The sequence below is a fragment of the Zootoca vivipara genome, chromosome 6 (genome assembly GCF_963506605.1).
Source record: "Zootoca vivipara chromosome 6, rZooViv1.1, whole genome shotgun sequence".
In the NCBI taxonomy this organism is placed as follows: domain Eukaryota; kingdom Metazoa; phylum Chordata; class Lepidosauria; order Squamata; family Lacertidae; genus Zootoca; species Zootoca vivipara.
The window spans coordinates 8,693,419-8,706,761 of NC_083281.1; the positions used below are offsets into that span (position 1 = coordinate 8,693,419).

Genomic DNA, 13,343 nt, shown 5'->3' on the forward strand with positions numbered 1-13,343 from the left:
AAATTTCATGGTGTTTACATTAATTAACTGCATTTTTATTATTGATAGGTGTGTTATACTCTAATACATACTCCCACAATAAAACAAACATAACCTATAAATTAGTTTTATCACAAAATAAACTTTTGTACCTTTTGCTGTCACGGGTGGGACACTGAAACAGCATCCCATTCAATAATAAAAATAAAATAGAAATAACTTACCTATTTAAAAATTTTCAAGTCCAATGTGTAGACAAAGTTCTTCACTTTAATAATATACCAACAATGACAACCACAATTTTTGTTTATCTTTAAAAAATAATGCCAACCTAAATGAACAAAATTAAGCTACACAATCAGAAAAATGATACTGAAACTTCAAGCTCAGATTTCTCATGAAAAAAAATAATTTCAAATTCTTTTTTCCTTTGGAATATTGAACTTTAATATGTTTAGTTAATGAAACTATAAGTAAAATAAGTATATTTTAAAAATAATTTTTTTCTAATCAGGCTCATTTTTCACGGAATGGCCCCAAATCAATAGTTACTGGGATGGAAAAAGCTCAGCTACCATGAACATTTTTTTAGTGTGTATCAATTCAAAATTTGTGCTGTCAAGTGCAAAAACATTTGAGTGTTGAATGGTTTTGAATCCTTGGTAGGTTTTACTTGTCTGGTTCATAGAATTAGAAATTTCATGGTTCCACATACCCCTGTAACCATGCTGGCAAATCAAACATTTGTTCCAGACATCTAGTTTCAAGGCAGAATTTGAGTTCTGAAAATTTATTTCCTCTTGATTTTTCTGCAGTTGTGTCTTGTGGAAAGATTTTTGCATAATTATTATTATTTTTACATAAACTGTTTTGGCTTCATACAGAGGTGGTGTAGTTGCTAGTCTGAAAAAAGCTTTAGGCCGTGTAAGTCCACATGCTCATTGTTTGCTAAAAGTTAGGGTGTGGGAAAATATTGCACTAATTTTTTTTTTAATTGCACATTTTTAACATTGGAAGAGTTGAATTTGAGTAATAAGACATGTTTCTTGCAAAGCTCCCAGTTTTGTTCTATAGAGTTTTCAAATTGGATCAAACTTTTCTGTAGTTAAAAAAGTACGGCATGTCCTTTTCAATATCTAATTCTCTAGCCACAGCTTTGTCCATAAATTGGTGCAGGTTAGTGCCTAATAGGCCAAAATATTGCATTTCACCAGACGTTGTATGCATATGGAAGTCTGCAAAACATCTGGGCAATGTGCTGTCTTATATCCCAGATAGAGTATGTAAGTCTCCTGATGTCAGTGGAATTACATCAGCATAATTGCATCCTTATGATGAAAGACTAATCAAATTTGGTATAGTCATGAAACCTATATTTTCAAAGAGTTGTTGCTGCACATAATAGATTGATCCCATCATAGGCATCGCATAACATTTTTATTTCTTGAGAAAGAATGCAATTAGTTGTTCGTTATTGTCTATTTCTGTTGATTATATTCTGGTGTTTGAATTGGAAACCTCAACAGGAAAAAATAGGATATCCTGAAGGCAGGAGCTGTGAAGTGGTGAATCTAAATGTCCCACATATAGAGCAGGAGTGGGCAAGCTTGCTGGATTTTTTTTTGGAGGGGAAGTAGGTTTTGAATTATGGTGCTGGAGGAGACTCTTGAGAGTCCCATGGACTGCAAGAAGATCAAACCTATCCATTCTTAAGGAAATCAGCCCTGAGTGCTCACTGGAAGGACAGGTCGTGAAGCTGAGGCTCCAATACTTTGGCCACCTCATGAGAAGAGATGAATCCTTGGAAAAGACCCTGATGTTGGGAAAGATTGAGGGCACTAGGAGAAGGGGACGACAGAGGACGAGATGGCTGGACAGTGTTCTCGAAGCTACGAACATGAGTTTGACCAAACTGCGGGAGGCAATGCAAGACAGGAGTGCCTGGCGTGCTATGGTCCATGGGGTCATGAAGAGTCGGACACGACTAAACAACAACAAGGTTTTCTGTGCCTTTAACAGCTGCATGGTGGGCAGAAATTTAATAGGAAATTACACTATCAACAAGCATCCTAGCTAAGCATAGAACATCCATCGTATACAGCCAGGCCCTACGTTACAACCGCATCTGTTCCAACTCTACAGACAGAGAATCTCACCTAAGAGATCTACAGCAAACCTTTTTAGAACTAAAATATCCACCTGATGAAGTTAAACAACAGATCAACAGAGCCAGACTGATACCTAGAGAGAATCTGCTGCAAGACAGACCCAAAAAAGAAAATAACAGAATACCACTAGTCATCACATACAGCTCCCAAGTTAAAACAGTACAACGCATCATCAAAGATCTACAGCCTCTCCTGGACAATGACAGCTCCCTTTCTCAAGCTCTGGAAGGAAGACCTTCCATTGCCTACAGACAGCCACCCAATCTTAAACAACTCCTCACCCACAATAATACAACCACCAGACTTAACATGGACACTGGTACCAGAGCCTGCAATAAACCCAGATGACAACTTTGCTGCCACATACACCTGGACAACACCATTACTGGCCCCAACAACATCCAACATACCATCTCAGGACTATTTAATTGCTCATCTTCTAACATTGTGTATGCCATCAAATGCCAACAGTGCCCTTCAGCTCTCTATATTGGACAAACAGGCCAAACCCTATGCCAAAGGATAAATGGACATAAAGCTGACATCAGGAACCAGAAGACAGAGAAACCAGTAGGAGAACACTTCAATCTCCCAGGACATTCTATACAAGATCTCAAAGTAGCTGTCTTACTACAAAAGAATTTCAGAAATAGACTGGAAAGAGAAGTTGCTGAATTACAACTTATCACCAAGCTCAAAACCATGGAGGGACCTGGTTTGAACAGAGACATAGGATTCTTATCTCATTATACATGATAAAGCGATCTTCAGCCATCTCAACTCTTGCTTTTTCATGCAAAACCATTTTTTTAAGTGTTCCAAAGCAGAGGGATAGCTTGCTCTCGCTTTGAAAGAATTCTTGTTAGTACTTCATTTCATGAACATTACAACAAATGCTGTATGGCATGGTATGGGGGTGGCATCTGTGATAACCTTAGTTACCGTAAAGGACCTGCTGAATCAAGGTAGTGGTCTATATAGTCTAGCATCCTGCTCTCACAGTGGCCAACAAGCCACTGGTGTTCAGAGATATATACTGCTTCTGATAGTGGAGGTAGAACATAGTCATTGTAGTGATTAGCTGTTGATAGCCTTATCCTCCATGAATTTGTCTGGTCATCTTTTAAAACGATCCATTTTGGTGCTCATTTCCTCCATAATTTAGCTCTGCGCTTTGTGAATAAGTACTTTTGCCTATCTGACATGGCATTAAACTTCATTGGCTTTCCCCGAGTTCTAGTTTATGAGAGAGGGAGCAAACCTTTCTCTATCCACTCTCCAATGCCAAATTTAAATTATAAATTTAAATTATAAATTTCTATGATGTCACCTCTTATCTTTTCTCTAAACTAACAATCTCAGGTGTTGTAACCTTTCCTCATAGGAAAGTTGCTTCATTCCCTTTCTGTTCATGCAGTGACACGTGGTCTCCTTCATTTGCCAAAAGCAATGTTTTTGCTGTGCTTTTAGATAATTAGAGATTGTGAGTGCTGAGTTTCCCCCTCTCCTTCCACTGTGGGTTCTATAGTTAGCTGTTGCAATAAGCTTATTTGTGTTAATTAGCTGGATGTACCTCTCAGCTAGCATCATCTGGGGAGTCTTCAGTCTGAGGAGTACATGTCTTTCCCTCTTTGATTGTTGTGGATCCTGATTGGTATAAGATGCTTCCCACCCACATTTTTCTAATCTGGGCAGCAGTGGCAACTGAGACTCATTTGGTGACCCGGATTTTTCCTTATTTTGTTTCATTGCCATGAAATTTTACTTAGGTATGAAATTAGATACAGTACTGCATAACTTACACAACTCTGCTTATGGTCAGGACTGCCATTCTCACCGTCCAGGATCCTCATAATGTCAGACACCCTGGGAGAATAGCCACTTGTTACGAGAGGCAGTACCCCAGGCCTAGCATATGAAAACGGGCAATGTGGCAACTAGGTCAATGCCAGTTCTGTTTCTCCTCTTGGTAGGGGGTTCCTATTGATTCACCAGAATAGAGCACCTGAAGCAAGTGCTTTGTGTCAAAGTAGTTTGACTCAGTTGTTGAAGGTGCCATCAGTATGCTGATGATACTGAGCAATATTTCTCCATAACATCTGAAACAGGATTGGAATGGCCATGCAGGCCCAAAACCAGCGCCTGGAGGCAGTAGCGAGATGGCTGAGGAAAAACGAGCTGCACTTGAATCCTGGCAAGATAGAGGCCAATAGTTCCCATATTTGATAAATTCATCAATTGCCTACCCTGGATACAATTGCATTTGGATCCAGGGGTGTTTCTGAATCTAGTAGGTTTTCCCGCTGCATTTTAAAACCCTCTGCAATCACAACTTTATGCACAGCAGCTTTGTGCGCTTCGCTGAAATTGTTTTTTTAAGGGCAGGGTTGGGAGAGAGGGAGAAAAACGTAAGGAGAGGCTGTCTGAACTCCCATGGAAGCCTCCAGAGCCTGCATGCGGCCTTCCAAGAGCTTGGAAAAGCAAGGCAGAGGACTTAAGAGCTTTCCGTGGCAGGAAAAGCTGGCATCGAAAGAAAGCTCTTGCTTTCTGGGTTCTGGAAAGCACTTGTGCGGGCTTTAGAGGCTTTTGCGAGAGCTTGAGTGGCCCCTTCCAACAGTTCCGCCGCCTTCCCGCTCTCCCAGCCCTAAAAAAAAAAAAAAGGCCAAGCATGTAAAATTACAATTGTGTAAATAAAGTCTGTGTAAGCTGCAATCCTACTCATATTCTTAAATGTCTCCTAAGTGGCCAAAGAGGTAGAGATCTCTCAGTAATGGAATCATAGATACTTCTGGTGATTCCAGAACTTCTAGTACAAAGCGGCCAGTCTCATAAACACAGTCTTGTGCAGACATTGATTGGTGCTACCTTGCTGTCCTAGGCTATTTTGAAAACATGGTAAGAACCCCAATAAGTTCCAGGCAAGTACCCACTGATTCATGCAGGCCACTGTGTTTCATGGCATTCATTCCTAATTTGGTGCAAATGAATTTTAATTATTATTTTTTGCTAAGGCTGTTATACAGGGAGCAATTGGCAGGGGGAGCACATGGGGGTTTATCCATCTGCTACACCCACAAAAATATCCCCATGCAGCAGTTAGGCCTAGAAAAAAAATCTTAATTGTGGGGGTGGAGTGGTAAGTCCTAAGAGAGGAGGCTTTGGGATTAATCTAAAGGCAAAGTAATTTGATCCTTGATAAAGCTATCTACAAGTTTAAAAGTTTGAACAAAGCAACAGGTGTAAAGCCAGCACTGAAAGCTATACAATGTTGTAACTAGCCTGGCTTTCAGAATTCCACAATTGTGGTGCTGTTGCTGAGAAGATATACTCTGATGGCAGTTGACCCTTGGCTTTCACTGAGAACTGGACCTACCAGCCAGGTTTCCCCAGCAGATCTCAAGTTATGAGCTGATATGGGGGGAGGTGTTCTGGTAGGGAACCAGGTCTCAAACAGTTTAGGACTTCACATGCCAGAGCCAGAAGCTTGAATCTGGCTCTGTAGCAAATAGACAGCCAATGCAAATATTTAGGAGGTGATGTCAAACCCAGCCAAAACTCAGCAGCTGTGTTTTGCAGTAGCTGCGACTGTGAACAGCTTTGAAAGGTAGCCCCACACAGAGCACATTGCGATGGGCAGCTACTACTAGAGCACGAGTCCCTGGCCAGGCTATCCCTATCCTTGAATGGCTTTAGCTGTCTAACCAGGCACAACTGTAAATAGGCACAAGTGGCAAGGAAGAACCTAGGAGCATCCCTAGGCTAGGAACTTGATACTTCAGTGGGGAGTGCAACCTGATCCAGAACAGGTCACTTGCCCAGGTTCTCAGATCCAGGAGTTGCCAGTCTACAGCACAATGCCTTAGTCTTGTGGGAATGCAGTTTCAGTTTAATTGGCCCTCATTCAGCTCACTGCTGCCTCCAGACGCCGTTCAAACTCCTGCACAGCTTCACCTGTGTTATTCTAATAGTTTGTTTTTGCACCTGTTTGTTACATTGTATGGTTTTTTTTCACTAAATAAGAGAATTCTTTAAAATATGCCTATAGTGTATAGGGTTTTTCTTATAGGGTCCATTATAGTGGGCCAGCGGCACTTTCAAGGTTAATAACACAGACTTATACATACATGTCCTTTCAGAAATAAGTCATATTAAGTTTAATGGAGCTTACTTGCACGCAAGTGCGTATAGGATTACAGCCCAAGTATGAGAATATAGGAAAATGCAAAAGGAGACAATTTTGTTTTATTTCCAGTGTTTCTTCTTTCCACTTCATTCTCCCTTGGCCTAGCCCCACACTCATAAAGTAGTAAACAAAAATCAAATGCCCCTTGTCAGATAGATGGAAGACAGGCCTGATTTCTGCTGGGCAAAATAGATTATCTTCATTGAGTGAAAATAAAATGTCTGTGTTTGGTAGGTAGGTAGAGTGATAAATATTCATATTTGAGTTCATTTACATAGAAAAAGCCTCTCAACAATGTCTTTAGTAGAAGCATTGATCATTTTAAGGTATTGGAGGGCTAAAATGCTTCAACCCGGATTTAATACTAATCGTGCAAGTAGATAAATAGGTACTGCTCCGGCGGGAAGGTAAACGGCGTTTGCGTGTGCTGCTCTGGTTCGCCAGAAGCAGCTTAGTCATGCTGGCCACATGACCCGGAAGCTGCACTGGCCCCCTCGGCCAGTAAAGCGAGAGTCGTCCGTGACTGGACCTAACGGTCAGGGGTCCCTTTACCTTTAGTTATGAAATCAACAAATTTGACTTTTTAAAAATCCTGTTGTGTTCTTTGTAAAAGAACAAACCCCCACTGGTTTTTATTCAGCCTGCAAAGAGGACATCAGACCTTGCATACATATATAAGCTAGGTGCCAAATTGCCCCTTAAGCTAAGGTTACAGTGGTTACAGAATGTCTAGTTGCCATTTTTGGGTAACACGCCTCTAAAGTCTTATTTATCAGTTAAACATCTATGTAGGATGTCAGTTAAACTTTGAGCTAGGTTAAGAACTTTGAGAACTTAAAGAAGAAAAGTCACTTGATCCAGGGACAGTCCGCATATATATTGGCTTCCTTATTCCTACCTCTTTTTCTTAGTGGTGACTGTTCCTGCTCAGGCTGCACGGAAAAAACTTATTGGTTCCTGCAATTCATTCCAGTTGTAAATTATAACTAATAGAATTCTACAGGATGTGGTGTTAGTGTGTGAAAACAGTCCAGATCCAATGATCCCAGGTATATACCTCCAGATGGTGGAGAAGTCAGGCACCATCCTGTGGCTGATAGCCAGGTGCAAAATGCCTGGCTAATTTTGGACATTTTGGACACAGGTCAGCAAATGTTGACCCGGCTTACTAGCGAGCCTCTAATTGTGGGACATGGGTGGTGCTGTGGTCTGAACCACAGAGTCTAGGGCTGACCTATCGGAAGGTTGGCAGTTTGAATCCCCGTGAGGGAAGTGAGCGCCCGTTGTTTGGTCCCAGCTCCTGCTCACCTACCAGTTTGAAAGCACGTCAAGTGCAAGTAGATAAATAGGAGAAGAGTCGGACACGAAGAGTCGGACACGACTAAACGACTAAACAACAACAACATAACCCTCTGCTGCCCTCTGCTGATATTTCAAGTGAATAGTGTACTAATGTATTATCGTTTTAAAATACAATCCTGTAGCTTTTATGTTTGCCAATAGAATGATTTTGCTGAAATTAATTATGGCAGCTACTTCTTTAAGGTGTTTCCTTGTGTAAAGTTACTCTTAACAAAAATCTTGGCCAATATGCCAAGGTAGATGAGGAACTGACTTAGAAATCTAAAGCAAATGAAACAGTTCTTTTCAGGTTGGTTGATGGTTTTTAAAATTCTGAGTGCTATTCTGCTGCCTCTGGTGTACAGAGCAAAATTGATACCAATCAGACTGTGATGCTCCATAATTAGTATACTCCACAAGTTAAAGAAAGCTACCAATGTTCCCTCTTTCTTAGCAGTGCATTGTAGTAACTGTTAATGCATATTTTCAAAGGCAGCCTGTTCCACAGATGAAGCTGAATTATTGTAATACTGAGATGACCCCAGAAGGCAGGCCCCACCATTTCCTTCCTAGCAGTAAGACACCAGCAGCAACTCATATTCACCGAGAGGCTCTTGTTGAGGAACAGTTGCCTTACCTTGCTTCATGGGTGAGCAGGCCCTGGACCATGCTATGAATACAGACCCTCCAGGTGTCCTTTTTCCAGAGACATCCCTGATTTAGAGAAACCATCCCAGTTTCTGATTTGATCCCAGGATGTCCCGCTTTTACTTAGGATGTTCCTATGTTCATTGGAAAAATGTTGGAAGATATGGAGTTATTCAACTCCTGAACAGTCTGAAGGCAATCCTCTAAAGGGACTTTTTAATGTTTAATGTTTTTTAAAAAACATTTTTTATACATGTTGGAAGCTGCCCAGAGTGACTTGGGCAAACCAGTAAGATGTGTGAAGTATAAATAGTAAAATTATCATTATAGAATGGGATGTCCCTATTTTTGTTGGAGAAATGTTAGAGGGTATGTGAATAACTGGGACAGAGCTGTTCAAAAGTATTTCTTTTGGTCAGAGTTCCTAAGACCCTTGAGCCACAGTATATCTTGGACAAAAGGCAGCTCTGTTCCTTGGATAACTGCAAATTGTACTGTTCCTGTTTCCTCTGTCCTTGACTGAACCTAGACACATCAAAAAAGTGTTTTAGAAAAACACGTTGTAAAACTCAAATGGGGAAATCATGTTGGCGAAAGACAGAACTCCACATCGCCATCTGGTGTCACAGTGTTATAACACATATTAAATCCTTTTTCTTTACAGGTACTAATGTAGCCAAGTCCCTTGTAGCTTGAAAGTGCACTAAAAGTGAGACCAGCAGCATGGTTAAATCTAAGATTGTTCACTTTGGGTTAAAAGTATGAAAAATGGCAGTAATCTGGGAAGGTAGCTCTGGGTACAATGGGTCTTTTGTCAGGGGTAGGAAAATGTTCTGCAGGCGACCTAACCTGAGAAGTCTAAAATGTACTGTAAAATGTTCTAATGCAGAAAAAAGTGTTGGCACACCAAAACTTTTCCCTGTGCTTTGCATTCCCTTGTAGAGAATAAGAGGAAATATGGTTTGTATAAATATAACTAGTGATGGTTTAAAATGACTTTTTAGCTACCCCAGGAATCATTTTTCTGAGGGTGCGGGATGTTTTAAAAAACAAAATAGCCACAATAATGGTTAGAGTTTCTGTAATTGCAATGGTTGATATCCCAGGTTAACCATACTGGAATAAATGGAACTTTAGTAGCCTAAATTCATAAATTTCAGTAGGTTTGCTCTTGAGTGTGGCTGAACAATAACAACTTCATCTCTTATTTAATTTTAATTCTATACTATAATCAGAAGCTAAAATAAAATAAGTTGTCAAATTAAGAGTTCGCTTCTCCTCCCTGATTCTGGTGGTTGGGGAAAGCTCCTCTACAACAGTCTCCCGCTTGGCCCAGATGTCTGGAAAGCCCTCCCTAGTGACAGCAAGCAGAAAGCCGTAATCACTTTGGATCCAAAACCTTATATTGCTTAGTGTAGAATCTCAATAAACAGCTTTACTACCTCCTAACCAGGGCATGGAATGTGTCAGTAGATCTGCCACGTTGCCCACTTCTGATAGCTGCGTAAGTTGTGCAAATATGATTTCTTAATTATAAGAGCGATAATACTAATTTATATTTTGTACCCTACCCTCTCTGACTGGGTTGCCCCAGCCACTCGGATCAGCTTCCAACACTACATATATTTCTACAACTGACAGTAGGTATTCTGCAATGACTTTTTAAAGAATATCACTAATAAGATTGTCCTTGCTCCATGTTGACTTCTTAGACTGCTAAAAATACGGTAAATAAATAAAACAAGTTTCCCATTGGATGCATAAAGCTAAAAAGAAATAAAGAAAGAAATGAATCAAAGGGTGGTGTGGTGGTCTTCATTTAACTTTTTGTTTTATCCTCTCTCTCTCTCTTTGCTGTATAGGAGCTAAAAACTCACCAGCATGATGGGGTCTGAAAACCCAAGTCCACAGAATCCCAGCTGTAAAATCATGACGTTCCGTCCAACACTAGAAGAATTCCAGGACTTTGGAAAATATATTGCTTATATTGAATCCCAGGGAGCTCACAGAGCTGGACTTGCTAAGGTGAGTTTGGTCTCAGTGGTCCCAGCTGATCTGCCTATGGTCTGTGACAGTAGAGGGTTTAATTGGTAGGAGCTTGGTTTTAATTGGGATTAAAGTAAAGGTCAGGGATTGTCAACCTTTTGGTCCTTGTGAAATTCTGAGAGTGTTGTGCAGGGCAGTCTCGAGCAGGTCGGCTGCCCTGGCGCTGAGGGGCGGAGATCGCTCCGGCGCCCCCGCTCCTGCAGGGTGCAGCATGGTTTCGCGCCCTGCCTACCAGCCCGCCGCCCTAGCGCACCACGCCACCGGGGGTCTACCTAGAGCCAGCCCTGGTGTTGTGCGTACCAGTCACAAAATGGTTGCCATTGAGACATGAGAATTCACAAAATGGTTGCCACATCAAAATGAGGGCGGGAGTAACAGAACCACAAAATAGTGCAAATGTGAAAGATTTTTAGAAATTTCTTTTCACATTTCCACTACGTCATTTGAAATATGCGTTTAAAAAGCGAAAGATGTTTCAGGAACCTCCTGGTATAAATAGCAAAATCCCACTTAGCTCTTGATTCAGGACCTGCTGCCCAGCCCAACCTTCCAAAGAGAAAGATGTGTAAATGACACTCACCATGTAGAATTTGGGTGTGTAAAGAGCAGGAAGCCACAATAGAAAAAGCCAAGAGCCACCTGAAAGCAAAGCACACCCCTATCTTCCTCCAAATTAACAACTGACCAGGGAAGTTCAAATTCCCACTTAACCACAGTGTTCACAGGGACCCTGCTTGAATCTCTTCATCAGTGTAGCACCAACATGATACACGAACAGATCTGGGACACACATCCATATGATTTTTTACATGGGATTTCTCTCAGACCATGTTACACCAGAGATCACACCTATATTTAGATAATGGTTTGTGGCAGATCAGTTGTCAAAATCATCAGGATACATATATCCTGCGCCTTGAAATAATGTTTTTGATATGTAATAATGCTGGCTAGCAGAAGAAAAGTGTTTTTCACTGTGCAGTCCACAAATACCAGTGCCAGCTTAAAGTTTGATTCCGACTTTTGGGGGTAACTCTGGGAGTTGGGCAAATGAGCACAAAGGGAGCGCCCTCTGTTGAATGTACTCTGTTGGCACCCCCCTTTAAATAAAGTACCAACGCTTCCAGCCCCCTGTACCTACCATGGCCTGTGTGAGGTGGATGGTTGTAATGGCAGCAGGGGCTGCTTCACAATTTCCAGGCTCTCCCCTTAAAAAAAAGTTTTCTATTCTATTCTATTCTATTCATCACACTTAAAGTGCACAATATTTATTTTATTAATCATAATAATTTGTATTCTACCTTTTAGGGTAAAAGTCCTTCCAAAGTGGCTTGTGGGTAACATTCAATTATATATTTTTTTAAAAATGCAGTCAGTAATACTAACACAGAGCTGTAGCTATGGGAGGGCTAGCCAGGTTTTTTTGCCCTGGGTGAAGCCTCCAGAGGGTTGCCATTGAGGCTCCCACCCTCTGTGTGTGTGTGTGTATGCAAATGTGCACAGAGGGGTGCCAAACAGGGGCTTTGAGCTGGGTGAAATAAAGCCTAGTTTCGCCCTAACGTTAAAAAGTGGTGGCCCTGAGGAAGGTGTGGGAGTGGGGAAGTGGAAAGTCTAGCTGGAAAAGGCTTTTTTATATTTATGTAATTGCTTTCTTTTTAATATTTTCAACATGGGCATTAAAGTGTGTTGGAGTATCAGTCAAGTTGTCTCTGCATAGCTGTATCTTCATAGTTGAGCCTTATTTGCCACAACCTGGCACAAAAACACACGCAGGGGACATTCAGCAGAACAAAGCAGCTTCAGCAAGGAGTGAGTTGAGTCAGGAAACACAAGGTCCTCATTGAAGCAGGTCAATTATCAATTTTATTACAGATTAACCGGGGAGAGGAGTATTGTTGAAAGCTTTCCAGGTCATGTGTCCTTGTCCAGTCAAGTGTACCAGTACTAATGAATTTCACTACATTTGCTTCCTTAGAGGTAGATTATTCTAACTAGCTATCAGCCAGTTGTAGATGGCAGATATAATGAGGTTTTCCTCTTCTATTGTCTGAGGCTTTTTGCTTTGCTAGGTGCTTAATTATTGTTTCTTAACTACCTTTTCTAGGCAGATAGCAAAAGGGCTTTCTTCTGGAGAACTGGGACAGGGGAAGTGTTACTATTTTAGGTGTGAATTAGGAATAGCAAGGGTGCCCACAGTGAATTCCATTTCCCCCTCCAAATCTTTGGAACCTGGGACACTTTTTTCTCTAAAAGCAAAACATGAAGCACACAGCATGCTTGTTCTGAGCCTATTCCAGCTGAGGAATGACACGCCTTCTCCCTGAGCTAACGAGCCCCACCTGGGCTGTGGGCCCTTGCCTGCCTCAGCCTCCCTGAGCATACCTACTGCTGCTCCCTATGCCTCAGAGCCAGCCTTGCTTGTGGAGACGGGGGCCTCTGGTTCTGATGAGGGATCCTGCTCTTCAGGTCTCTTCACACTGACCCCATCCCCTCACCATACTCTGTTACCCTGTGTGTACTTTCTACAACTCCAACTTCTCCTTTCCCATCCCCAGCTTGCCCCAGTGGGTCCCGGTTGCGGCCAAACCTCCGCCAGGGGTCCCCATCTGCTGGGATCCTCTTTCTCCTCCCCATTGACCTGCCAGTTGATGACACAACCTCTTGTTAAAATGGAAAACTCTTGTTAGTAGCCATTCTCATTAGTATTAGTTTTGAGGTAAAGTTGCTTAAAACTGACAAGGAAACGGAGGAGGAAAATTGCATTAGGAAGGGAAGGAGAGCCGCAATCTGGGGGGGTGGCTCTGAAATTTTCAGGGAGAGGGCTGGGCCCCCTCAATATTTCACAGCAATGTGCGTACACAGCCGGGCCTCACTGGGCCTACTCACAGCTGTGGCGGGCCCCAGCAAGTCTTGCCAAACCTACCCACAGCTGTGGTGGGCCGCATTGGGCCTTCTCATGGGTGTGGCAGGCCTTGTGG

At 41.9% G+C, this 13,343-nt stretch overlaps 1 protein-coding gene across 5 annotated transcripts in view; it reads left to right on the forward strand.

Annotated features, from left to right (window-relative positions):
- KDM4B (lysine demethylase 4B) overlaps positions 1 to 13,343 on the forward strand; it is a 203,598-nt gene that overhangs the window by 23,391 nt on the left and 166,864 nt on the right. For all 5 annotated transcript variants that reach the window (XR_004692781.2, XM_035119108.2, XM_035119112.2 and 2 more), the window contains exon 2: positions 10,182 to 10,344. Coding sequence is in view for 4 of the 5 variants with exons in the window: in XM_035119108.2 (XP_034974999.2) it covers positions 10,201 to 10,344 (144 nt within the window). In the remaining variant the exon portion in view is untranslated. The remainder of the gene's footprint in view (positions 1 to 10,181; positions 10,345 to 13,343) is intronic.